Raw genomic sequence first — 26,433 nt, 5'->3', positions numbered from 1 at the left:
CGATTACTAAACTGATACAAATTCACATTATGAATGTTACTAAGATTCCTGTTTACAAGTATTATCTCATACATATATAAAATATTGCATACATGACAGTAAACTTAGTTTTTGAAATCAATTCTGCACGTGCTGGTCAAATCTAGTTTACAAATAATGAATCTCACAAATATACAAATAATGAATCATGACCAAATATAATCTCGCAATTCATATTAATAATAAACAAACTTCATTCCTCACAACACAGAAATATACAAAACCAACAAGCAGAAATAATCAAAAGTCACAATTCTTCAATTCTTTTTTTTTTTAAAAAGAAGATGACTAAAAAGCTTAGACTATATCTATGACTAAACTGAATCAAATCCAAATACAAAACAATTAGCTTTGTACAAAGAATCCAGCTTTTAAATCTCTCAAATTCATTCATTATTTATCATTAAAGATTGAAAAGGAACTTTCTTGATCTCCACAAATGTTGAGTACTCTGTGCTCATTGGTTGCTTCCATGGCTCACCATCCATTTGCAAGAACGCGTCTCTCCAGTCACCTCCTCTTAGCTCAAATCTTACCGCAGCAGCCTGCCAATGATCACCAAAAATGGAACCTTTTCAGTCAAACTCTCATGGCCAAAAGATTCTACATTGACCAGTGTTTTGTAAGTTTACCTGAGCTATGTGTATGGCAGAAATGAGCTCAGCCATTACAAATGACGCGTGCCATCCTTGTTTAAAACCAAAAATCTCTATCAAACCATCATCACAATGTGCTTCCACAAATCCTCTCTGGACAAAAAACCGATAAACCATTCGAGTTAGCATCAGAAAACGTTTACCATGAAATAAAACAGAAAACAATACCTTCTCTAGATAGTCCGGCTTTAGATTACCCCACGGATGGCTTCCACTTCCATAGCTGTGAAGATTCAATGCCACAATTGATCTCACACTACAAGAAAAATCCGTGCATTGAGGTTAAGCAAAGAGATCATAGATAATAGGTAAAAAATCATATACAATGAGAAGTATTTTCTTACTTTTTGGGGACTGCAATCTCCTCCCAATCAGCACAGTTGGCTTTTTTGATGTGTATTTTCATTATGTTCCTAAGTCCCCTGCAAATTCAGATAGTACAAATAAGGTGTCAAGAACATATTGAAGAGCTTTAAGCAGAAACTTACAAACATGTTCAAGAACACAGCCAGCGAACCTTAAACCTGGATCATTGACACAAGGCGTGCAAAACCAACCCTGAGTGCAACCAAAACCTGAATAAATAATCTGCCAAAAACAAATGTTGTGTGGTTAATAATCTCGTTTCTTAGAGACAAAGACAACGAATGAGACTCAAGTTTGGATGAAGATATAATAAGCAGACCTTATTTGTAATAGGGCCTTGAGCAAGATATGGTTTAGTGTTGCGAAGATGGTGGAAGCCATATGCAACTTGAGCATCCATACCTAAACAACCCCGACAAACACTAGAATCTGGTCACAGAAATAATTGTGAATTTGTGTTATGGTTATCAAAACGAAAAGTCCATCAAACCTATGCTCAAGTAATTGTAGAAAACGCCTTCATAAGACTTTGCCAGTGGAGGTGCGTCTATTCCCGCGTCCAAACCCTGAAACCACAAGAAAAGCCTTGGTCATTACTAGATCATGACAATTTACAAAAGCACATGCTGATGATTCAATGAGCTAAACCTGATCAAGTTCATTGTCCTCGGCGGGTTTTAAAGAATAAGGAGGATCCACGACTTCTCCAGATGGCATTGACACTAAAATCTTCCAGCTGCAACACCATATAACAAAATTAACACACATTTTTACAACACGGCTAATAGAATTAAAAAGCTTAACTGTTTGGGGTAAAATAAGACTTTTTTACCTGTCTAGTCGAGCAACTGGACCCATACTTGCACGATGGAGTGTTCTTTTAACAGCGGATCTCCATGCAAAAGGGAACGAACCACCCTGAAGAAAACATATTCAATGGCAATGCAAGAAACTTGTCACGGGAACATAAGAGAGAACAAAAGATTCACTCACCCAACCAAAACTTCTAGAGAGATCATTCCCTGTACCGAGAGGGATAACGCCAACAGGAGGAATAGGTAACTTCCCTTCTTTATTAAGCTCTCCAAGAGCTCCAAGAACCCAACCAACAGTACCATCACCACCTGCAACCTACCGAACCAAATTCCATTTTCACATTTCTAATAGCTAAAAACGTAAAGACCATGAGATTAAAAATATAATGTTGTGTATACTCAGTACTCACCATAATCCTCAACCTTGCTCTGCATTCTTTAGCACATTCATCTCCTTTCGCTGCCACTGTCTCCAAACACGCCAACCCGTATCGAACAAACTCATGAGGCTTCACTTCCGTAAGGTCAAACACCTGTAGAATCATCACCAAGTTCCAATATCAACAACTCCAAAACAACAACATCAACTCAAGAATTTCCAAAAGACTAGATCTTTGAGCTAAACTCATCCTTCCAAATTCACAACAAAGCACTAGATCTAACACATCAGCTAGGCATGAATACATAAACTTAAAAAAAGCCAGAGACTTTAATTAGTATTCCCCAATTGATACATGAAGAACATAAGATCTGATCAAAACAGAACACTAAAAACTCAAATCAAAAACACAGACACTCTCTAAAGATACTGAGAGAGAGAACAAGAACCTGTTCTTCGCTCATCAAGAGTTGAAGCCTCTCTTTAAGCACAGGACCATGACGACCACCAGATTTGGGGTTAATGAAAACAACCATTGGGGCATGAGGAGCCATATCAGCAACAGCACCACCAGGAAGAAGCAAATGATCAGGAATGGCCGTTGAATCTTTCCGTTTGATACAGTCACGCATAGCTAGACGGAGATACTCAGGCATCATAAGCCTCTGACGAAGCTCAACTTTATCAACACCAACCCATGTCAGATTAGAGAGTCCACAACCTCTCATCGCCTTTGAATCAGCCGGCGTTGTTGTTGATGGCCGTGGTGAACCCACGAATTTCTCTTTCGACGCATCGGATTTTGACACCGGAGAGTCCATTGGTCTCGCCGGAGAAGACGACGAGAACAAAAAAGTTGATTACTTTACGGTCTCTGATTGGAGAAAACAAAGGAATATTCGAAAACCCAGATAATAAAAATTGGATTTTTATTTCTTCTTCTTCTTCTTCTCTGAGAGAGAGAGAGAGAGAGATTTTGAAATCAAGCAATATAAAAATCTTCGTTGACAGTTTGTATTTTCTGTGTCTGTTTTGTCTTTTTTATTTTATTTATTAAATGTTAAATTTCGAAGACAGCGCACAAAAACGTGTGAATTAATTATTTAAAGAAATAAAAATTTTAAATTTTTACACGGTTGGATTTTATTGTGACGTCATAAAACTACCACTTTCTAGATCTTTTTGTTTGAGAGATTCTTTGTTTTAGTGGAAAGCATTTAAGTTTTGACATTTTGAAAGTGACTGATAAAATGCTTTGTAAAAGTTCTATTATTTTAGGATAATTTTCATTAAGAATAAGATTAAGTTACTAACTTTTCAAAGATTTGTAATAATCACAATTTTAATGGTTAATTACATTACTTTATGTAATTAAGATGTAGGGATCTTGTATTTGAGTAAATGTTAAAGGAGATTTTTTTAACTTTATCTTAGGTCTCTAGAATAGCAAGAAAATCATGGTATATTTGGAAAACCAAAGCAAAGGAATTAATTAAATTATATATTGTTAGAATAGAATAAGATCTAATGCCCATTATTATATTCAGATATGGTTTCATTAGGTGAATATGATATGGATAGTTGGATACAATTAATTAAATAAGTCTGTATATAATTAGATGACTTGTTTCCTATTATTTCACTGCATTACTGGTTTCTTTTTTGTATATGTGGAAATATTATTCCAACAAATAAAAACAAAATTATTATTATTATTATGGTTAGAAAGAGTGGTCTTTACACAAGTGAATAGTTTTGAAGTTTAGTGGATCTTCCACAGAATGGAGCCCCACGTTTGGTATTGCCCACTCAGGAATTAGGAAGGGGTCACTGAAAGCTACACTTCTATTTCTATGTACTTTTGTCTTAATTCTCACCTAAATTTCCTCATTGCTTTTTTTGTTTTTTCTTTTTCTTGCAGTATTGGTTGATATAGTATAAAATTGTTAGAATAAAAGAAACCAAAAAAACATCATTTACTGTTTTCTCCATTGCATGATGTTTTAGGAAAAAAGAAAAAAAAACAAATGATTTCACCAATGTACTGTTTTGTGACCAAGATATATCAAAACTTTTGGTCGATGTAAACATTTTTATGTGGTAGAGGAAGAACAAAATCTGGTGGCTGCTAAAAAAAGTGGGGTCTAAGATATTTTATGAACTAGAAGACATTGAGTGTGAGTTCTCTTTTATTAACAAAAAAACATATTTGGTAATTTTCCGAATCATTTCGAAATTTTCATTTTGTTACAAATGTGTTTCTACTTCTACACAGTAAGTATTTTATAATTAATAATTGTACGTTTGTAACTAGTGGTAAGTAATAGTACAAAAAAGGTAGGGAATAAGGAAAATCTACACTAATTCAACTTTCAAGCTGTCTTAACATTTGACAAAAAACAAACTTTCAGAATATCTGAATATTCTAAAATTATTCCAATTGAGAAAGTTGTGGCACTAATAATAACAATAATATACTACATTCTTTTGAATATTTCGTCATGTGGTCGACACTAGAAAAAAAAATTATTATGCAACATAAAACGAAGTAACAAACAAGTGAATCAGGTTTTTTTTTTTTTACCACATGTCCTTTTCATTAACTTTAAAGGGGAGAGATTACAATCAATGCCTCCAATAGAGTAACACCTACATACTTAAACAGAATACCATAAAAGAAAGATTAGAGGAAGAAACGAAACCAAGTAACCAAGAGAGAATCAGCCAGATTGGAAATCCTTTGTTTGAGCGTTAGGTGACCAAGATGAGCTCGAATGATGTTCTTGCGCTCCTTCCAGGTAGAGTACACTGAGGCTTGGTAAAGAAGTCGAAGAATCCTAAGTAATGTTTGTATCCCTACATGGATTCTTCAACCATCTGACTCCAACTTCAAAGGTAGAAGGAGGAGAAAGATGGACTTTACCAGTGAAATGATGCCAAACCTCTTTTGCATAGGAGCAATCAAAAAACAAGTGTTGCCGAAATTCATCCACACAGTTACAAAGAAGACAGGTAGATGGAACCGTAAAGCCCCATCGAACCAACCGATCTCGTGTAAGAAGCCTATATCGAGAGTTGAGCCAAGCTAGTTTTGTTAAAACTGATTAGGCAGGGGTCTTATCTGAGCACAATCAGCTAAAGTTTTGTTAAAAATCGTTGCTAAATTTAGGTGTTTTAGATACTCTTAGGATCGATAGTGTGTCATCATCTTATTGGCTTGGGAAAAAAAAACAAACAAATTCTTTTATTTCGGTTCCTGTTACGCTCTCTCTCTCTTTTTCTCTTTCCCTCTCTCAACCGTGACAAACGAACGGCGAAAGGCCGGAGACCGTCGAATTTAGAGGAGAAACGGTGGGAAACTCGTCTATCACCGTCTCTATCATAATCTCCACCGACGGTGGCACTACGGCGAGTTTGGTTCATCAATTCAGAAGTTCACCAAATCGGAGATTCAAGTTGGCCAAATCTCCGATTGTTTGGTTCAAGAATCTCTCTGTATCTCTTGGTAAGAATTTATCTGATTTCAATTGTAGAGATTCATGCATTAGGGTTAATTGATGTGAAGAAATTAGGATTGAACGAATAGAGAAATTGATGTTAGGAGAAATAGGCGAATCAAATCAGGTTCCGATGGGTTTGATTTTGCTTAGATTTTCATATTCGATTGCTGATTGAAGCTATTCGATTGCTCGTACAACAGATGGGAAGCTTCTAAGGTGAGAAATCGGAGGAGCGAAATTGTGAGAGATGGATGATAGAGAAGGCTCGTTCGTAGCTGTCAGGACGATTTCTCTGGGTCTCGAACGACGAACCGTTTACAATCCATCATCTCTAAGTAATTTCATCTCTCTTAAGTGATTCATATTGATAAACGTTTCTGCATCTCCTCAGTCTCTCTTATCTATCTTCCTCTTGCGGTTGCATTTTTTTTTTTTTTTTTTTCTGTGTTTCATACTAAATGAGTTTTTTTTTTAGCGCATTGCTTGGTTTCTGGATTCTATGTTATTGATTTATTCAGCTTTTTTTTTTATAGGGTTTTGGTACTAATTCACTTATTTTAGATGCTTTAACTTTCATCTTTAACTAAGATTCCAGTTTAATAAACCTTAGTATATGTGTGTGGTGGTATTGTAGACTTCTGATGCCTAGTGGGAGTTTTATGTGTTAGAGATTTAGAGTAGCGGGTTTATACTTACTATATACATTCAATCAATTTCTTGAAAATCATTTGAAGCTCCATTTTGATGCCACTCTAATTTGCTTACTTACAGCTGAGGCTGTGCCATCAACAGCTTGGTTAGGCAGGGGGTCTATCCTGTGTCTGTGCTCAGAGAAGAGATAGTGACGCAAATTCCACGTTTGATCTCTAACACCTGCTCAGGTAGGTACTCATTTTTCCTCTGTTCCAGTTCAGTACAATAACATAACAGTGTTTGTCATCATTATCTGGCTACAACTATATATCCAGGTATCCAATTACTTCCACCCTATTTTGGAACTTGCAGGAGGAATACTTGCAAAGTTTGCAGAGCCGCATTGACGTAGCCTATGATAGTACTATACCCCTGCATCAGGTACACTTTCCTTAGTTTCCTTGAGGGTTTTAAAGCTTTTACGATTTCTCATCAAAACAATTGGGCTTAAATCATCAATTAGAGATGGTAGCATGCTGCAACTTTTCATCCCTTGACCTTTTTACTATAAGCGATCATTATCAATTGTATTGAAATCAGCTTTGATGATTACTTTTTTTGCTTCCACCGTTAGACTTGCTCGTATACCTCAACCTCACAGATGCTTCAAAATTGTGCTGTTTTGTGAATTATATTTGCAAAGGTTCTTACACAAATTTTCCTATTAAAAAAAGGTAAATAAAACAATCAAAGTAGGAAAAAAAAAAAAAAAAAAGACAATTTTGGGAAATATATTTTCCTAGAAATCTAATCATAAATTTCTTTTTTATTGACATATTGAAAAAAGGGTCAGCAAAAAAGACAAGAAAGAAAAACAGATAAGCGTTACGATTAAAAACCCTACCTCTTGTGCCACCTTATCAAACCAAAAAAAACAAACTTCAACGGCAAGCTCCTCCTCTGAAGGCTCTCCAAGAAAACTAGTTCAAGCTATCTTTACCACCTTCAGGTTTGTGTTAATCGTTTTAAGATAACTCAAGTGAAAGAGATTGATCACTTTAATTCGTTTCTTGATGATTGAGAATCGAAACTAGTTGTGTAGAAACCCTAATTTGGAACAACGTCGTCTTGTGTTATTGTGTTGGATCTAATCAACTAGTGCTAAGCTTGTGAATTTTGCTTTTGATTCCGACAGTGTTTAGTTGGATAAAATCTGTCGCGATGTCCAAGAACAAGGGCTTAGCTGAACAAGATCTAGGTAAACTTGATGTCACTCAGCTACATCCTCTCTCTCCTGAGGTCATTTCTCGCCAAGCCACCATTAACATTGGTAAGACACCAAAGTTTTTATGTTTTGTTTTAAGTTTTATTGAGTTTTGATGTTAAAGAAACTGAGATGTGCATTGAAAGCTAAAGATATATATTATTGTGCAATAAATCTCAGGAACCATTGGCCATGTCGCTCACGGGAAATCGACAATTGTGAAAGCTATTTCCGGTGTGCACACTGTCAAATTTAAGAGTGAATTGGAGCGTAACATTACCATTAAACTTGGTTATGCAAATGCCAAGATTTACAAATGTGACAAGTGCCCTAGACCAGTGTGCTACAGGTGAGTTCTTGCTCTTCTTGTTTCAATCTTCTTCTGAATAATAATAATGTTACGTAGCAACTTGATAACATGTTTAACTATAGGTCTTTTGGAAGTGGGAAAGAAGACACCCCAACTTGTGATGTCCCTGATCACGAGAAGTGCGAGATGAAACTACTGAGGCATGTCTCATTTGTTGATTGCCCGGTAATAATGAGTTTTAAGAATTCTCTGTTTTCAAACCTTATATAACCATATGAATATGTGAATGAGCTATCTAGTGTGTTGATTAGGGACACGATATTCTGATGGCGACAATGTTGAATGGAGCAGCGATCATGGATGGTGCTCTACTCATCATTGCTGCTAACGAGACCTGTCCGCAACCACAAACTGCTGAACATCTTGAATCTGTTGGTATGATGAACCTTAAAGATATCATAATCATTCAGAACAAGATTGATCTCATCCAAGAAATCGAGGCTGGGAAACAAAACGATGACATTAAGAGATTTATAACGGTTTGATTGATTTTTCGCCCATTTCCTAATAAGAATCTAGTTTCACTTCATCAGTTGGTTAATTTTTAAAACCATGTTACAGAACACAAATGCGGAAGGTGCACCTGTAGTTCCAGTCTCAGCACAACTGAAATACAACATCGATGTTTTGTGCGAGTACATTATCAAGAAGATTCCAATCCCTAAGAGGGATTTTGTGTCACCTCCTAGAATGATTGTGATTCGTTCGTTTGATGTCAACAAACCTGGCTCTGAGAACGATGATATGAAAGGTGGAGTCGCTGGTGGAAGTATCCTCCAGGTATGCACAGTTTGATAAATGACTCAAGGTTGTTTGGTTGAGACAATGTAATATATGTCTCATTGCTTTTGTTTGCAGGGCGTTTTGAAAGTGGGGCATGTAATAGAGATTAGACCTGGAATCACTGGCAAAGATGAGCATGGAAACACTAGATGCAGTCCCATTTACACTCGTATAACTTCATTGTACGCGGAACAGAACGAGCTTCAGTTTGCTGTCCCTGGAGGTCTAATTGGAATAGGAACGAGCATGGACCCTACGCTTACGCGTGGTGATAGGTTGGTTGGTCAAGTCCTTGGTGAGATCGGTACTCTACCTGATGTCTATGCCGAGCTTGAGGTGAGATTCGAGCTTCTGGCACGTCTCATTGGAGTGAAGACTAAGGAAACAGAGAATCAAATGAGAGTGTCAAAGCTAAGCAAGGGAGAGGTACTGATGTTGAACATTGGATCGATGTCTACTGGAGCTGTGGTTATCAGAGTAAAGAAAGTTAAGATGATGAAAGTGAAACTGACGCTCCCTGTATGCACCAACATAGGAGAGAAAGTGGCTATAAGTCGTCGTGTTGATAGGCATTGGCGTTTGATCGGTCGTGGTCAGATTGAGGCTGGAACCACCATTCCCATCCCTCCTACTCCGTCTTTTCCATGATTATAATTGCAATGCACAAACCAAACTTGCTTGTTGTCTCATTATCTTCGGAACTATCTTTAGACTGATCAGTTGCATCATTTTATGTTGTTAGATATTTTTGTTATAAATACAATTTTCATAGTCTTTGGATTTTAGAGCTAATAATAATTGAGAACATTTTGCAAAAATGAATTAGGCCTACAAGGCCTGGGCCTTATACATTACGATTCCCCCCTAAGGAAAAACAGAAGAAAACATAAACTGCGAAAAAAAAAAATAATAATGGAAAAGAAAAGAAAAGAAAAGGAAGAAATCGTTCTGGTGGAGAAGGAGAAGAAGGATAAGGATGATAACGGTAAGCGAAGTTTCCTCTTACGCTTCTTCTTCTTCTTCTTCAAACTTGGCTTCTCTTTCTCGTCGTCTCAACTGCAAATCATCTTCGAGACTCCTCCGAAGCTCTTCTCTTTACAGACCTAGCTTCTCTGTTTCGCCAAAGACCAGGCACACTTGTAAAGCCAAATCATGGAATCTTGGTCTTGTTATCAACTCTAGAAGGTACTTCTTCTTTCAGATTTCAATCTTCACATCAGATGGGTTCTATTTAAAATCGTTCATACTTGTTACGTTTTAGATAATGCGACTTAAAGTTCGAAACTTTTCATGTGAATTTCTCTAGAATTGTGGATAAGAAGTTAAATTGCATAGATTTGATAGGAAATTTATCAACAAATGCTGATGTTTTGTCACTTTACTGTTGCATTGTTTGATGATTGGATTTGATGTTTTCAGCTCTGAGGCTTCGGTTTTCGATCCTTTGGGCATCAATCCAGAGGAAACTTCTGGTTTGAGTAGCATTTGGGAAAGCTTTTCGAGTCTTTTGTCTCCATCATTTGAAAGCTCATCCGGTAGCAAACGAGATAAGCCGTCTTCTGGCCGGGGTGTGGCAGGTCTGTTTTACGTTATATGCATTTGCTTATTGTGTGGTTGTAGTATGATATTTGATGATATGATTACACTCTTTGAATCATCAGCTGCTATTGAGGACAGTTCCATTGATTTTGGAGATTTCTTCAAGGGTCCATTACCAGGGAAGTTTTTGAAGCTTCTTGGGTTCTTAGCTCTCTCTCGGCTTGGCATATACATACCACTCGGTGGGGTTAATAGAGAAGCTTTTGTTGGAAACTTGGATCAGAATAGCATTTTGAGCACTTTGGATACATTTTCTGGAGGAGGCATTGGTAGACTTGGTATATGTTCTCTCGGTATCGTCCCTTTCATCAACGCGCAGATTGTGTTTCAGCTTCTTTCTCAAGTCTATCCAAAGTTGCAAGATCTTCAGAAAAAAGAAGGTGAAGCTGGTAGAAAAAAGATTCTTCAGTATACTAGATACGCTTCAGTCGGTTTTGCAATAGTACAAGCAATAGGACAAGTGTTTTATCTTCGTCCTTACGTTAATGACTTCAGCACGGAATGGGTTGTTTCTTCTGTCACGTTATTGACGCTTGGCTCTGTTCTCACTACATATATTGGAGAGAGAATCTCTGATCTGAAACTTGGAAACGGCACTTCCCTTTTGATTTTCACAAGTATCATCTCTTACTTGCCTGCATCATTTGGTAGAACAGCAGCAGAGGCCTTACAGGAAGGGAACTATACTGGTCTTGGCACCATCGTTGTTTCATTTCTCCTCTTGGTACTTGGGATTGTGTATGTTCAGGTACTATACCAAATTTTGTTCCTTTTAGTGGATCTATGAAGTTTGGTATGCTTAGATAGTCTAACAAGCAAAGTTTTTTCAGGAAGCAGAGAGGAAGATTCCGCTCAATTATGCGTCAAGATACACCAGCAAAGCCGGCGGGCTTAAGAAATCAGCTTATCTTCCATTCAAGGTCAATAGTGCTGGAGTGATGCCTATCATATTCTCCACATCATCTCTTGCTCTTCCCGCTACACTGGCACGATTTACCGGGATATCTGCTCTGAAGAATGCTGCTTTTGCTTTAAACCCTGGAGGTAAGTTTTGCCTAATACACACACCGAGGAAGAAGAGTTAGTCCTTTGAAACTTTTTATATAGAGATCTAAAGACTTCACTCACAAACTATTGCAGGTTCTTTCTATCTTTCAACCAATATACTTCTCATAGCTTTCTTCAACTACTACTACACGTTCTTGCAACTTGACCCGGACGATGTGAGTGAACAATTAAAACGCCAAGGTGCATCAATCCCTCTAGTCCGACCTGGTAAAAGCACTGCTCTCTTCATCAAAACAGTAAGATCCTCTCTCTCTCTCTCTCTCTCTCTATCTCCTTCCTCAACTTCTTCAAACTACTCATATCAGGTTTGTTATTAATCTTTTGTCTATATTTCCCTTGCTCTGATTGCAATATCAGGTCCTTGGTCGGATATCGGTTCTTGGTTCTGCTTTTCTGGCTGTTCTAGCTGCCGGTCCCGCTGTAGTCGAACAGATCACTCACTTGACAGCATTCAGAGGATTTGCAGGTACTTCTGTTCTGATCCTTGTCGGGTGTGCGACAGATACTGCAAGAAAAGTTCAAGCAGAGATTATCTCCCAAAAATACAAGAACATTGAGTTTTACGAGCTTGACAAGTATGATCCTTGAAGAACTGGTACGTTCTGTTTTACATCTGTACCATCAAATCAAGTTACTGTGTTCTCTTGTCATGGATTGAAAACTTTGTAACAAATGTTTTGATTAGTATATATAATGCACTTTTGCTGGCCTCTCTTTGACAACAAAGAAAAGTGAAACCTAAACCTAAGTCAACATTTTTGTTGGAAACTGACAAATGTTAGGGACTTTAATGAGAAGAAACACGAAACTGTCTTTCCCAAATCTCAATCTGAAGAAAACAAAATTGAAATGAATTCATATTATATCTATTTCTTTTTCTATGTATAAGCATCTCACAAGGGGACAAAGTAACCGAATTGACCAGTTCAAGATACTCTGTACAAAAGGCATATAACAAACCCTAGAACCCTTTCATGTGACCTGAACCTTCAAATCCTACAATCTTTTAATATCACAACAACATAAAATCTAAAGCAAACCCTTTCAAAGATCTATGCTCTCATTTCGACATTGTCCCATAGGCTGTTGAAAAGTGAACTTGTTCTGTTTCTGCTGTTGCTCATGCTTTGACCCATCTGAAGCTGCGGCCAACCACTCAAGCATTGTAATAACACTTGGGGTATCATCGAGATAGTACTTGGCCTTGCTCGGTTTCTGACCAACTGTGCACGCAAAGACCTCTGCGAGACCAATAGAGGAAACATCTTGGTGCTTTACTATGCTATCAAACATGTCCTCATCAGACCGGTCATCACCAATGCACAACAAAAAGTCTGGTCTCTTCCCTTTGCTGTTCCTCATCGTTGCTATCAAATGCTCCACCACCTTTCCTTTGCTTACTCCCTGAGAACCAAATTCACATTACAATGACGACAGTAATGGCAATTTCAAGCAAGTAAATTTTATATTAGTTCGTATATATACCTGAGGTTTAACTTCTACGATGTGCTGGCCTCTCTTGACAACAACAGGGTCGTTGGTGAGCACGCTCTCTAGATGATCAAGAAGCTCTTTAGCTTGCCAGGAACCAAATGAATGGTCAGCTTCTTGGTGATGCCACACCATAGCACTTTCTTTCTCTTCTATGAATGATCCATCAGTCGCTTCCATATAGTGATTCATCACTGGCTTAGCTATCTTCTTCCAGCTTAAATCCGCAGGCAATTCACTTGTCTCCCATGAGGCATTAGAGTTCCATCTGTGATTACAGAATCAAAAGGAGAACAGTATTAGCTTTACACTAATGAGAGGGAAGATAACGAGAAAGGGAAGGGTTTTAGCAGTACCTAGTGAAATAACCATGTTCAGCTGAGATACCGAGATTTGGGCAGGAATCAAACCATTTGCTGAGAGGGTCCTTACCTCGACCACTAACGATAAAAACTAGATTGTTGGGGTCGTCACACAAGCGATTGAGAAGCGAGATGAGACCATCACTAGGCTTTTTATCCAGAGTATCCTGATCCATCATTGTCCCATCATAGTCCAATAGGATCAACCTACTGCTTGTTTTCTTATATGCAGGGACTATGGTTTCAACACAGAGTTTTCTGAAGTTTGGATCTAACGCAACAACTTTGAAAAAAAGACCGAATCCAACTCCCCAGAATCTCTTGTTGAAATGATCCTTGCACGCCCTTCGAAGATCTTGATCATAACTCCTCGCCCAATAGGCCACATTGTGAGAGCTTATGTACTTGTGGTGCTTCTGGTGGCGCAGATTTTTCTCCTTGTCCGACATCGTCATGGCAGAGCTCATCGCATCAGTGACTGCATCGATGTTCCAAGGATTTACGCGGATTGCGCCACTCAAAGATGGAGAACATCCAATGAACTCAGAAACAATAATCACACTCTTCCTAACATCATCCTCCCCAAAACCTAGAGCAGCATCCAAAACAGGGCTCCCTTGCCTAGTCACTGTGTACTTGTAAGGCACCAAATTCATCCCATCTCTCACAGCATTCACCACAACACACTCTGAGATAGCATAGTAAGCTACTTTATCCAAAGTACTAACAGGTCCATTGACAAACACAATAGGCTTATAACCACCAGGTCTCCCAAACTTAGAATTGATCTCATCAGCAATCAGATTGATCTGTTTCTCAACATCTTGAACATCTTTACCTGAACTCCGAGCAGGGTTAGTAATCTGCACAAGAACCACCTTCCCACGAAGCTCAGCGTTCTGTTCAAGAAGCTGACCCATCGCCCAGAACTTCAAGCTAATACCTTTGAACATATCCAAATCATCCACACCCAACATCACAGTGTTCCCCTTGAACCTTTCTCTCAGTCCCTTCACTTTCTCTGCAGTTTCTTCAGAAGCCTTTATAGATTCAATCTGCCCCATATGGATCCCAACCGGCAAAATCTTGATGCTCACCGTTCTCCCGAAATACTCAAGACCAATGTAGCCTCTTTTAGATTCGTAATCAAGACCAAGCATCCTACTACAACAAGACAAGAAATGCCTAGCGTAATCGAATGTGTGGAACCCAACCAAGTCACAATTGAGAAACCCTTTGAGAATCTCGTCTCTCACAGGAAGAGTACGGTAAATCTCAGAGGAAGGAAAGGGGCTGTGGAGGAAAATACCAAGCTTGATCCTGTGAAACCTGTTCCTCAAAAAAGTGGGCAAGATCATGAGATGGTAATCATGAATCCAGACGTAATCATCATCAGGGTTAAGCACCTCGAAGATCTTATCAGCAAAGATCTTGTTAACGGTGGTGTACGCTCTCCAATTAGATCGATCAAAGAGAGAGCCTTGAGCTTGAGTCATAGGGAGGAGATAGTGAAAAATAGGCCAGAGATAATGTTTACAGAAACCATGATAATACTTGCTGAGCAAGTCACTAGGCAAGAAAGTAGGAACGCACTGAAACTTGTCAAGCAACAACTGAGAGACGTCTTCTTGCTCGGATGGCAAAACGTCGGCGTTTAAAGATCCGACGTAGACGACCTCCGTCTCCGGGGGAAACCCGTCTTTGAGCTGTAAGTAGAGGCTGTCATTGTCGAATTCGAAGCACCACCTGTTCGACGAAATGTCCCTGTGAGCACGAATCGGAAGCTGATTCGAAACCACGATCCGTTTCGGCTTTGTAACCCACGCGCCGCCGCTAGAATAATTGTTTCCGTCTCCGTCGTCGGTTTCGAGTCCGGAAAGCTTCGTCACCGCATTAGGGATCCGATGCCGACCCATGATCCGATAGTCATCAGATGAAACCAGACTAAGCTGGTCTTTCCAAGATTCCGGCGACATAACGAGAAAAAAAAATCAAAACTTTAAAAGTGGGTAAATCAAGAAATCAAGTTTTAAGAGTTTAGTTTTTCAGATTTCATAAGAAAACGCGTAGTTACAAAACAAGAAGGAAGAAAAAGAAGAAGAAGAGAGCGTCCACCATATTGTGGAATTTAAGAAGGAAGAAAAAACGGAAATTTTTTCGGTGAGGATAAGAACGAAACCAAAGAGGAAAAAAATAATAAATATGAAAATTTATTTGGACGGTCAAGATTTTCTCGAGATGGATATGATTGGTTAATCTGAACCGTTAGATGAGCGCGTGTGGTTAACTCGAACCGACTTGTCTTTTTTAAAAAAGGAAACAAATCTTTAAAAGCTAATTAACCCTAATTACTGTGATTAGTTTGCTCTTAGCTGTTACTTCTCTTTTTTTTTTTTTCTTAACCTAAATGGGAAATAAATATTTTACAGCTATTATATTTCCATATATATGTTATCTCCAAAAATCTTATTGCTGACGTGGAGAAGAATGGAGAAAAGCTGGCTCAGTCCATCAAAAAACCTTAAAACTTAAGGGAAAAAAATATATAATGTTGAGGAATTTGGAAAAAAAAGTGATATTTTTATATTAACTGCTACTTGTAAGTAGTAAGTATTTTTTTTTAAAAAAGGAAGAGGTTTAAGTGAATCTATAAAAATTGATTTTCTTTTACAAGCTGTCTTATCATTTTAAAATTGTGTTACCAAAAGTATTCTTTTAGCATATCCTAAAAATTATCCCAATGGTTACTCAAAAATTAATAGCAAACCACCATTTTATTGTAGAAAGGAAGATACCAAAAAAAAAAAAAAGAATAATCGTGGATATACACCAAATCTTTTTTTTGTTAAGTACTGCTATTAAGAGTAACAAATTATGGTCATCACCCCAATCTATCCACAGAAAGTAAAAAATAAAAATTATGGTAGGTGGATACTGAAAAGCCACGTGGCAAACATGTAGAAGAAACGTGGCGTGTTAGGGTGGGAAGAGAAAAGAAAAGTCACGGAAGCGCATGTGCGACTTTTTGCTGACTTGGCAATTTTTTTCACTTTCGCCATCAACGGCAGCTATGTCACCCAGTCATATTATGACACGTCATCTATTCCCTTCCCCCAGGAACGTTTCAAACTGTATAAACATGGACGGCGGACTTTAGATTTTGACACGTGGCGTCATCTCAAAGGAACCATTTTTAGTGCTTGACATCTTATTATACCTTTTTTACTATTTTCTTCTAATGGTACAGTGTGTTTCATCTAAAATTCAAATAATCTCCCCTAACTTTTAACTAAGCTCTTAACTAAACTCGTAATTATATAATAAGATATATACGTATATATATGTCAGAATTAATTAATTTTTCAAATTTCAAAAACAAAATCGATTGGAGAAAATTATCAGCTAGATATTGTTTTCACACATAGGTTTTGAATTTTTTTTTGGTTTTGAAGTTTGGATATTTTACTTTTCTTTGTTTAAAGGTTTCGATTTTCAGTTATATTGTTTACGTGCTAAGAAAAAATTGTATCCCTTCTATTTCACAAAAAAACTATCAATCTAATAATACATATGATAAAACAGTATAAATTTGACAGTGAATACTATGTAAATAATACTAAAATCAAGTAATAATTCATGTTTAAATTGGATAATATGCGTGTGAATTATAAATGATAAAAACGGTCCAAATTTGATGGTAATTACTATCTATATTGATTGACTGCCTCCATTATGTTGTTGTTTAGTAATTTAAGTCATATTTAAATAGGATAATATGCATGTGAGTGTGAGTTTTAAATGATCAAACAATCCAAATTTGACAGTGAATATTATGTAAATATAAACCAGAAAATAATACTATATAAATAATGTCATAAATTGGATAATATGTGTGTGAGTTATAAATGATAGAACAGTCCAAATTTAGCGGTGATTACTATGTAACTAATGCCAAAATCATGCTATAATTCAAATTATAATTAAATAATATGTGTGAGTTATAAACGATAAAAAATCCAATTTTAGCTGATATTACTATGTTTAAAATCATGTTATAATTTAAGTTTAAAATGAATAATATATGCGTTAGTTATAAATCATTACAAATGGTCAAAAGTTGTATGTGCTATGATTTTATTGGTTTCAGTTACAAATATTTATTAAAAACAAAAAAAAATATTCAAAATTTTCAAAAAAATTAAGTTTAAGCTCTTTTTTAGTTATTTTATATTTTTAAATAAAATGACAGCTCCAAAATACTTAAGATGCCATTACCTATTATTTTAAAAATAATTAAAGTGATAAATTATTTTTTTGGAACTATCATTTATAGTTACCTTTAAAGTTTAAACATACAAAAATAAAAAGAAAAATAATGTAGTAAGAACTTATAGATTTTTGTTCTCTCCAAATTTATTATGTGTATAATATATATATATATATATTATATAAAACTTTAAAATATAAAAACTAAAAGGCGCTAACAAGAGCCGACAGAAAATAGAAAAATAGCAACAATCAATAAAAGAAACGAAATAAACTTAGACAACAACAGTAAATAAAAATTAAAAAATAATAATTTGGATAAATTTAAACAACAAAATAGCGATCAGGAAGCGCCCTACCAAGCACCTTACCAAGCCCCGTCAACCTGCAATTGCGGTCAGTCTCGAGTATTTTTCAAATGAATGGCAGCTTCATCGACAATATGGAAAACGTTTTTCAAACACAATACAATCTAGTAAATTTGATGATGAAATTGTGTTGTTAATAGCTTTGTTTCTCTTATTTCGTTTTCCCTTTTTTTTGTTACATATTTGTTTCGACATTTTAGAAAAAAAAAAAAAAAAGATTATTGTTTCAAATGCTTAGGACAAGAAGATAAGAGCGTGGTGTGGGAGAGAGAGAGAGAGAGAGTTATCCAAATTCCAGAAAAAACACATATTGTCTTTGTGGGACCTGATCTGATCAGCCACGTTGTCGAAAAGATTTTATTGGGCCCCACTTTATCTATAGCCTCTCTAGAGATAGTTTTTTTTATTTTATATTATTCTCTTTTTTACTTTTTTGTTTGTTTTTATTTGAATATTCCTTTTTTGACTCTTCTTTTTCATTTAAATATGCCTTTTTGTTTTTTTTGTTAAATTCGTAGAAACACATATAAAAGTAAGCAATTTGATCGTAGGCGCCGGAGTTTTTTTTGCATGCGAAGTTGGGTAGATATACTACTACTCAAAGAAACTATGGTCCCGTTAAATTGCTTACGTGACACTCTCATTTTACAAAATACACTTGATGTCTAATGGTGAAATTATCGTAATTTATACTTTCAACAAATTAAAATTCTAAAACCAAAAACAGCAAATGTTATCGTTTAAGTTTTCTTTTTACCTTCTCAGCTAATTCAAGATAAAAATTTACGAATGTCTTTTGCTATTAATATTTCTTACTTTTATTACGTATAATAAAACCTCTATAAATTAATATTTGGTAAATTAATAATCTCTATAAATTAATAAATTTCTCCGGTCCCAAGTTGGGACTAGTGTAATTTTGGACATTATTCGATAAAATAATAAATTAATTACTTTTTTAAAAATCCCATGTAAAAATATGGTTCCATCAATATCATAAATTAATAATCAAATAAACTAGTATATATTTATATATATATATATCTAAGAATATTTAGTGAAATATAAATATATTGTTGTTTGTTTGTTCTTGAATTTGCATTCTTGTTGGAGAGCATCTCTAATCTTTCTGACTGCATCTAAAACTTCTGGTGTTGTCTTCTCAAATCGCATTCAAAAATTGTAGAGAGTTCTTGACGCGATAATTGCTTCCTTACGTGTAACTGGTTCTAAAGGTATCGTCATATCTTCTTCAACTTCATCATCACCTTGAAAAATAGTAGCAGCAATTTTTTCTAAACTCTGAATTTCTGATAAAAATCTTATTCATAAGTTAATAATTATTAATTTATCGATAAATTAAAACCTCTATAAATTAGTAAAATTTCATGGTCCCGACCTCTATAGAGGTTCTACTGTACACTGAAATTAAATATGAGAAGTGTAACAATCAATTCTATGAATTATTTAAGTAATAGTATAATACTGGTAAGTTATCAAAGCTTAGATCCCTATTTCGAATTTTCATTTAAGAGGGATTTAAGTAATGGGAATTAATTATGGTACGTAGTAACCAAACAAAATCAAATCTTTAGTTTTAAGTTTTTGCTGCAAAGGTGTCAATGCGAGGAAGAAGATCGAACAAGTAAATAAAAAGAGGATTTTAAATGACAAAATTGGATTCCAAACGTGGCAAGTGATAATACCACCAATGGATAGGATCGAAAGTTATACAGATTTCATTTATTAAGGTTTCATTTATCCACTAACAGGTGAGTTCATCGCTTTTGGTCAGCCAATCAATGATAATATACTTTGGGCAACCCCATTTACAATTTACCTTTTTAAAATTTTAATTATAAAACTCTTAAAGAGATTTTCTTGTTGACTTATGGAGATTTTAATTTTCTACTTTATCCCCTTGTTTATACGATTTAACATTTGTATAATTGATGGGATTAGCTTGTACGTACGTTCCATTTTAGATAATGCTATTGTATGAGAATCGAAACAAAATTTACATGCATGTAGACATGTAGTATGTATAGTCAAGATAACCCCAACAACTGTAGTCAATGAAACCCGAACGTACGTAAGTTTGAAGATATTTTTATCAAGTCCAAGTTTGACAACGTTTATACATTAATCAACTGTTTTAGCTCATTTCGTAACAGCACTGAGTCTTTCTTTATTAAGTTTTCCGTCGAAGAAGTATTGTTTGTTTGTTTTTTTCTTTTTATTTTTCCGGATAACAAAAATGTAATAAGTTTTTGGTCCACAGTCTTTTTTTGGACCGGCATGCTAATAATAATGATTTTTTTCTAATTAACATCAAAACTCGAATTCGTAATCTTGAAAGCGCGCAGTAGTACTACTACTCCGCTTAGAAGGCTCATCAGTGTTAGTTCACCGTTAGAACTGCATATGTTGGATTGAGATACATATGTTTTGGTTTCTAAACCAAAAGAAAATAATATAAAACTGAAGTATGAAGCTGTTTCGATCTTTTCATTATAAAAGGAAGTGGTCTATGTTTCATTAAAATATTTTTAAGTAATATATTGACAAAGATTTTATTTGGTTACTACCATTATGTGGCATTATCTAATAGTAATAAATCGAAAGAATGATCCACCAACTCAAAATAGATTTTCAAAATTTGACAGACCACCAAATCAAATCAAAAGACGAATTATGACTCTTTTACAACTAAATACGACTGGTAACCCAAACCTTAAGTAGATACAAAGCCTTACACTTTTCAAAAAGATATAGTCAATACACAATTTATTTTGAGTATATAGAAAACCTGGAATTCAAACATTAAACTATATAATACAAATAAGTGGATAAAAATGTCCAATTAAGACGACGAATACACGTTCACGTGATCTGAACAGATAGGCGAACTAGCATATAAATCGTAGATAAAAATATTTTGTTCATATGAAATATACAGTTTCATTTACATTAGGTATGTTAAGTAAACTTTTGTTCCAAGGCATGCAATTAGATATAGAGGATAAGATTGTTGATAAACCATATTATATATAAAACGAGACGTATATGTGTTTCTAGAAGAATATCTAGAAATGGATTTGCGTCTGAAATACTATAATGCTTTTATCATCATCACCTTTTTGTTTTTCTTCTTCATTCTCTATTTTGATTAATGCTTAATTATGTGATCGAGAATATTTTCATAACTTGGTGAAGTATGTCCTTCTATAATATTATTCATTTTATAAAAATAAAATAAAAACAAGATAATTCGAGCTTTATAGGGAAGGGACAAAAATGATCAAGAAAAATAGAAAATGTTCACAAAGTGCTTAGCCAAAAAAAAAAAAAAAAAAAAAAAAAAAAATTCACAAAGTGCCAGCTATATATGGACATAAAAGCAGCATCGTTCCACGAAAATAAAACATTATTCAGATTTTTTTTCAAATTATCCTTTTAACGAGAAATAAACTATCATAGATATATTGTCACGATATATAAGCATATAACACGCACACAGAAAAAAAAAAGAGAATAAAAAGAAAACTAATGAACGAAGGAATGACTCATTCTCAACCACAAAAGAGGAAGCATGACTCATTCATTTTTATATGTTACTCCAAAATTTAGGGAGTTTCTCAAAAATAGCACAAAATTAAATTTTTATTCCAAATTTAGCACAACATTTCTAAAATTCTAAAAATAGCATTAATTAATTTTTTAAAATTAAATCCTAAATTCAAAATACTAAACCTTATCCCTCAAAACTATATCTTAAATGTGAAATTGAGAACCCAAATCTAAAAAACAAAATTCTAAAAATTATTTTTAAATATTTTAATGTGTTAAATAGTGCTATTTTTGGAAATTTATGGAATATGTGCTTTAGTTGTCCATAAAACTTGTTTTAGTGCTATTTTAATATATTTTTCTAAAATTTATCATTCTAGTAATTTATTTTTATTTTTTTTTACTCGATCGACCATAAAAAAACGTTACTGTATTTCATTTTGTGAAGAACATTCTGACGAAGAAAAAATTTCACGTGATTCAAAACATTTATTATATTCATTGAACCAAAACCTTAATTTATAGCTGTTGACAAAAAGAACATTTTATATCTTATCCTTTGATTATAAATTTCTCATGTTCTTTTGGTAATCATTTCAAACATTTAGCGTCATCCTCTCGAAAATTATAGCACTCATAATGTTTTTTTCCCAACACAATAAAAATTCCCAAAAGAAAATATTTGTCACCATCTATAATACCATAATTAAACTACGGATAATGTGAAATTACTAGTATTGTTCATTGTTATAGGGGTTAGCAGCAGTTTGCATCAATAACTTTTGTATGATGGTCCTACAATCTCTTAGGAAAAAATCAATGTGAAAAAAACTATAGCTGATATTTATATATTTAGTGGGCCGGATTTAATTGGGTTCATACACGTTATTTTTCGAATACCAAAATAAAAAACAACTACAAATTAGCTTTTTCTGTGTTTTTTTTGTTTTGTTTGGGTTGGCTTGACCAAAGATGTCGGTTTTCTCCTACTAAATTATGATTAATATACTAAATTCAATGTGTGACTATTGTTGCATCATTCCATGTCGGCTGAAATTCAAAGCGGCATCTTAAATTTGCCGTATTATCTCTAGACAATCCCATGTGAAATGTTTTTTACATTGTTTGTTAAAGACAAATTTTATTCAAAAGTTTTACCAACCTTCAAGCTTTTGCGATTGAGTAATCATAATTTTCTTAAGAGACTCACGGTTTGTTGCCAAAAGGAAAAGGACTCACGGTTTGATATTTTTCTAAGTAACTTCGGAAAAGTATAGATATATACAGATGATATATAGTTAACGCGTTTACTTTCTCATATCTTTAAGTAGATTTATTTAGACAATCTTATAACAAGACTTTTGAGATTGATTTACAGCAATTCGACACTGAGACAACCTTTTAATTGTCGCCAACCAATGTCTAGTTACATACAGCTTTGAATCAAACGTACGCAAATTCAATTTAATTCGCGTACAAAACCACTGACAAATAAAAACATTTTCAAAAATTTAAATTTCCTAAATATCTTTGGCTATTGCGAAGTCACGTGATAGTTGTAACTTGTTTGCAACATGATGAGTCGACATGGGTTCATACAATCTGGTTACTGAAGTTGTAGTGACATTTTTTTTTTGTTTTCTTGTTATATTGAATACATCTTCCATATAGGTGAGGAGATGTCCGGTTTATGCATTTATAACTTATGTCCGCTGAGTAAATAGAACATTTAGACGTAAATAGTAGCATATAAGTTATTTGATTCACCTTATCTGCTACCAATCCTACATATACGTATATTAACTATTTAGCAAAGAATAAAAGAACTCGAATGAGAAGAAAACTCGTGGAAGATATTATGTCCTCAAACTCTTCCTTTCATATAACCTCTTCTTTGTTGGGGGTGGATCTTCCCTCCCACAAAAGACTCAATCCAGGAAAAGCCCAAATTATAGTAGTCAAGGGAGAGCATTATGGTCTTTTCAGAGACGGACCGATACAGTTACCTATGAATGTGGAAGTACGGTGTTCGTATAGGAGATCCGCACGAAGCAAGAAAGAGACAGATCGAAGAGAATAGAACGATCTTGTTCGTAACTTGTAAATTTGACGAGCTTGCAGCTCGTCGTTTGTTAGCTTATCATTAACACGATCGTTGAGTCTTTTTGTAGTCCGACCCTTTTGTGCCTCGACACCGAGTTTCCTAAGAGAACTTCGACCCTCTTTTACCAAACTAAATATCTTAATTGTAACTGATTTGGACATCAACATTCTTGTACCATAAAAATTCTTTATATATAGATTAACAATATTTTTGATAATAAAATGTTAAATTAATTAATCACCAAAAAGAGAGGTTTATATATGTACAATAAGTAGAATTAAGTTTGAATTTTGAAAGAAAAAAAACAAAAACAAAAATATCAGACTCATCTACTTTGAAACTACTTTTGTAGGTCTTGGAGATTAGTAAAAAAATACCAAAGGGCAAAGTCTGATCAAAACATCACTTAATCTATAAGTTTACATTTTTAATAGGAAAACAGTTTTCGTGTTTGTTTGTTTTTTCTTGAAAAAGAGATTAGGAGCGTAATCATGTACATCCCTAGACTTTGCCCTTGTTTTTTTAAAAAATTTATTATTTTGTTTTGATATTTTTATTCAACAGAGACATCTGTTCCTTTAGTTTTATGAAAGGTCTTTTTATTATTTTGCACTCCAAACAGAAAAAAAACAATAGTTCTACGCTAGTATCTTTCTCATTTTGATCGAAATGGATACAAAAAGAACTCTATATATTGTCTAAATATATATAACAAACCTTACATATATAAACGAACCTTTGATTATTCAAAATAATTTACCTAACCATGGTGAACTTTACAATAATCTTAAGACAAACAAACAATTCACGCATATTTATATATCATATGTATGCCCTTCTCTTGAGATATCGAAGGCAATCATCCCATGAGAGCAGTGGAAGACAATTTCGTATATTCCACATCTGTCAGCGACTCAACGTCTTTGCCTTGGAGGCTCTTACATTGGAAATAGGCAACGGTGTAAGCCACAAGCTGAAACATCCTCATGACAAAGGCCAAACACACAAAGACCAAACACACAAGGACGAAACCGGTGGTTATCGTAAGCGAGAGCGATCTTCTCGAATTGATAATCACCTGCAAGCTTTGAGCTAATCCGAATGCCAATAAACCAAAGAAGATATTCAAGAGAAACAGTTTTGTCTTCATCCCTTTAACAATCTTTGCAGCTTTCCCCAAAGCTTGGATCCCATAACTTTCCTCTAATACCGATATGACCATAGATAAGTTCCAAACGATAGCTAAGTAGCACTGAAAAACAGCAAATATAATGAATAAAGCACCAGACTTGACTGCCAAGGAACCCATATCTGATATAGATAATGTAGAGGATAAAAGGATTGGAAAAAGGATTATAAAAAGTAGGAGCCAATAGCCAAGACTGAAAAGAGCAATGTAGAAATACGTCACAAGAGGTCCCTTCCAAGATTTAAGGCTCAGAACAGTAAAATCTTTGATCTTGATGTTTTCATCTTTAAGAGAAAGAGCCGATGCATGAACGATGAATATAACAGAAAAGATGTTGATGATGGAGGAGACGGCCGTTAAGATGTATGAAGAAGCCACAATTTGGCGAACGTCCGCAAAGATTCTCATAATACATGCCGCATATTCCGGGGTGCTTGGATCTGTCGTTGGCAACAATCTTGATTCGGCCATCAAGTTCATGATCTCTGGTTCGATGACAAAGATGTTAAACAAGAAAACTAAACAATTGAGTAGGAGGGTGAATACCAAAACTGAGAACATCAACGTTTTGTTCTTGAGGAACAGTTTGCGGGATTCATTTAGAATACCCGCAACCTCCTTTAAAACATTCAAGAACGCAAATCGACCCATGGGTTTCAAAAAGACAAATGAAAAACTCTCTTGGCTATTGGTTTTTGGTAATAGTAGCTAGTGAGGGTTTATAATATAAAACCCATCTGCCTAGTGATTATATACTAGTAATCTATGGAGGAAAGAGTATTTGGCTTGTGATCTCGAGGTAGCTTCCCTTATGGAGATTAATTCTTGTCATCCATTTGACATAGTCCAATTCAACATAACCCCCAATATCAAACGAAGAAACCATAATAATGCATCGATGGAAAGTCTAAATGATGACTTCCTGACCGCGTCATAACATAACTGAAGATGTTAAATAGAGAAAACAAGAGGTATAACATATTTAACGTTGCAAGTTCCCTTCTGCATCAAATGTATAGACGTGATCAACAACCACTTCATGACATCTATCCGTGTTGAAACGGTCAAGACACCGCGTTAAAAAATGAAATATCAACATCCATCTATATATATATGTTATTAGATTGTTAAAGGATTCTATACACCAATGAAGCAGTTGGTCTTCTCAAACAAACAAGTCACAAAATGTACGGTCAAATTAAAAACTATAACTTAAGGCTGAATAAATCTTTCATCAAATTCAGCATTTTTTTTTCCCAACACACATAAGAAAAATCAGAGCTTCAAACACTGTTAGAGAATGTTGCAAATTGCTAAATGATTGTATAACTTCTAATCCAAAGATTCTTGAAACAAATCAAAAACAAAAAAGGGAGCACTTACAACTCGAGCAAACTATTTCTTCTTGTGGATATTCCTCCTTCAATCTAAGAGCATGGGCATTGGTGTATACTTGGTTTTGGTCCCCCAAGTTTAATAATATTATTATGAGAGTTTCTTATTTTTAGTATGAGCATTGGTGTCTATTTGTATTTGGTTCTCTGAATAAATTAATAATATTTTCAAAATTTAGAAATTTTATTCAACTTAAAAACAAAAACAGAAAACATA

At 34.9% G+C, this 26,433-nt stretch overlaps 5 protein-coding genes across 10 annotated transcripts; 2 read left to right on the top strand and 3 right to left on the bottom strand.

Moving 5' to 3' along the window:
* Positions 1-185: 185 nt before the first annotated feature.
* On the bottom strand, positions 186-3,368 carry LOC104700746 (diacylglycerol kinase 3). The gene is made up of 12 exons (XM_087461477.1): positions 2,705-3,368; positions 2,287-2,409; positions 2,055-2,192; positions 1,894-1,979; positions 1,710-1,797; positions 1,552-1,627; positions 1,381-1,463; positions 1,213-1,283; positions 1,040-1,117; positions 864-951; positions 672-788; positions 186-584 (listed from the first exon to the last, which is right to left on the bottom strand). The coding sequence occupies exons 1-12, from the start codon at positions 3,074-3,076 to the stop codon at positions 426-428; spliced, it is 1,479 nt and encodes a 492-aa protein (XP_087317603.1). The 5' UTR covers positions 3,077-3,368; the 3' UTR covers positions 186-425.
* Positions 3,369-4,880: 1,512 nt separating this feature from the next.
* LOC104700738 (eukaryotic translation initiation factor 2 subunit gamma) lies at positions 4,881-9,623 on the top strand. Of its 6 annotated transcripts, none has more exons than XM_019229101.2 (12): positions 4,881-5,760; positions 5,956-6,090; positions 6,527-6,636; positions 6,761-6,829; positions 7,023-7,122; positions 7,236-7,397; positions 7,584-7,718; positions 7,833-8,001; positions 8,085-8,187; positions 8,274-8,501; positions 8,584-8,802; positions 8,881-9,623. In XM_019229101.2, the coding sequence occupies exons 7-12, from the start codon at positions 7,610-7,612 to the stop codon at positions 9,451-9,453; spliced, it is 1,401 nt and encodes a 466-aa protein (XP_019084646.1). In that variant the 5' UTR covers positions 4,881-5,760; positions 5,956-6,090; positions 6,527-6,636; positions 6,761-6,829; positions 7,023-7,122; positions 7,236-7,397; positions 7,584-7,609; the 3' UTR covers positions 9,454-9,623. The 6 variants fall into 6 exon arrangements, with proteins under 6 accessions (XP_019084646.1, XP_010414604.1, XP_019084649.1 ...); XM_087461473.1 differs by having other exon boundaries at positions 4,924-5,760; positions 6,527-6,640; XM_087461471.1 differs by having other exon boundaries at positions 4,941-5,760; positions 6,724-6,829.
* Positions 9,624-9,663: 40 nt separating this feature from the next.
* On the top strand, positions 9,664-12,182 carry LOC104700728 (preprotein translocase subunit SCY1, chloroplastic). Its single transcript, XM_010416293.3, has 6 exons — positions 9,664-9,990; positions 10,225-10,382; positions 10,467-11,152; positions 11,235-11,448; positions 11,545-11,708; positions 11,830-12,182. Exons 1-6 carry the CDS (start codon positions 9,782-9,784, stop codon positions 12,058-12,060), a joined length of 1,662 nt encoding a protein of 553 aa, XP_010414595.2. The 5' UTR covers positions 9,664-9,781; the 3' UTR covers positions 12,061-12,182.
* A 134-nt stretch (positions 12,183-12,316) lies between these two features.
* Positions 12,317-16,141, bottom strand: LOC104700718 (putative alpha,alpha-trehalose-phosphate synthase [UDP-forming] 11). Its single transcript, XM_010416282.3, has 3 exons — positions 13,320-16,141; positions 12,958-13,231; positions 12,317-12,876 (listed from the first exon to the last, which is right to left on the bottom strand). Exons 1-3 carry the CDS (start codon positions 15,299-15,301, stop codon positions 12,517-12,519), a joined length of 2,616 nt encoding a protein of 871 aa, XP_010414584.2. The 5' UTR covers positions 15,302-16,141; the 3' UTR covers positions 12,317-12,516.
* Positions 16,142-24,303: 8,162 nt separating this feature from the next.
* LOC104700711 (uncharacterized) lies at positions 24,304-25,755 on the bottom strand. Its single transcript, XM_019243389.2, has one exon. The coding sequence runs from the start codon at positions 25,471-25,473 to the stop codon at positions 24,493-24,495; it is 981 nt and encodes a 326-aa protein (XP_019098934.1). The 5' UTR covers positions 25,474-25,755; the 3' UTR covers positions 24,304-24,492.
* Between the last annotated feature and the right edge of the window lie 678 nt (positions 25,756-26,433).

This window comes from Camelina sativa, chromosome 1, assembly GCF_030686135.1.
Source record: "Camelina sativa cultivar CO46 ecotype springtype chromosome 1, ASM3068613v1".
Classification (NCBI taxonomy): domain Eukaryota; kingdom Viridiplantae; phylum Streptophyta; class Magnoliopsida; order Brassicales; family Brassicaceae; genus Camelina; species Camelina sativa.
This window is presented reverse-complemented; position numbering and strand designations above follow the sequence as displayed.

Bases quoted from the DNA above. Each gene is read 5' to 3' on its own strand.
- LOC104700728 (XM_010416293.3), top strand. From the start codon at position 9,782: ATGATAACGGTAAGCGAAGTTTCCTCTTACGCTTCTTCTTCTTCTTCT. The intron at 9,991-10,224 runs GTACTTCTTCTT...TGATGTTTTCAG, and splicing joins CTTGTTATCAACTCTAGAAG to CTCTGAGGCTTCGGTTTTCG. The intron at 11,709-11,829 runs GTAAGATCCTCT...TTGCAATATCAG, and splicing joins CTGCTCTCTTCATCAAAACA to GTCCTTGGTCGGATATCGGT.
- LOC104700738 (XM_010416302.3), top strand. From the start codon at position 7,610: ATGTCCAAGAACAAGGGCTTAGCTGAACAAGATCTAGGTAAACTTGAT. The intron at 7,719-7,832 runs GTAAGACACCAA...AATAAATCTCAG, and splicing joins CCAAGCCACCATTAACATTG to GAACCATTGGCCATGTCGCT. The intron at 8,188-8,273 runs GTAATAATGAGT...TGTGTTGATTAG, and splicing joins TCTCATTTGTTGATTGCCCG to GGACACGATATTCTGATGGC.
- LOC104700718 (XM_010416282.3), bottom strand. From the start codon at position 15,301: ATGTCGCCGGAATCTTGGAAAGACCAGCTTAGTCTGGTTTCATCTGAT. The intron at 13,232-13,319 runs GTACTGCTAAAA...CTGTAATCACAG, and splicing joins GAACATGGTTATTTCACTAG to ATGGAACTCTAATGCCTCAT. The intron at 12,877-12,957 runs GTATATATACGA...TTTGGTTCTCAG, and splicing joins TCGTAGAAGTTAAACCTCAG to GGAGTAAGCAAAGGAAAGGT.
- LOC104700711 (XM_019243389.2), bottom strand. From the start codon at position 25,473: ATGGGTCGATTTGCGTTCTTGAATGTTTTAAAGGAGGTTGCGGGTATT.
- LOC104700746 (XM_087461477.1), bottom strand. From the start codon at position 3,076: ATGGACTCTCCGGTGTCAAAATCCGATGCGTCGAAAGAGAAATTCGTG. The intron at 1,464-1,551 runs GTTTGATGGACT...GGGGTTGTTTAG, and splicing joins CTACAATTACTTGAGCATAG to GTATGGATGCTCAAGTTGCA. The intron at 585-671 runs GTAAACTTACAA...GATCATTGGCAG, and splicing joins CTGCCATACACATAGCTCAG to GCTGCTGCGGTAAGATTTGA.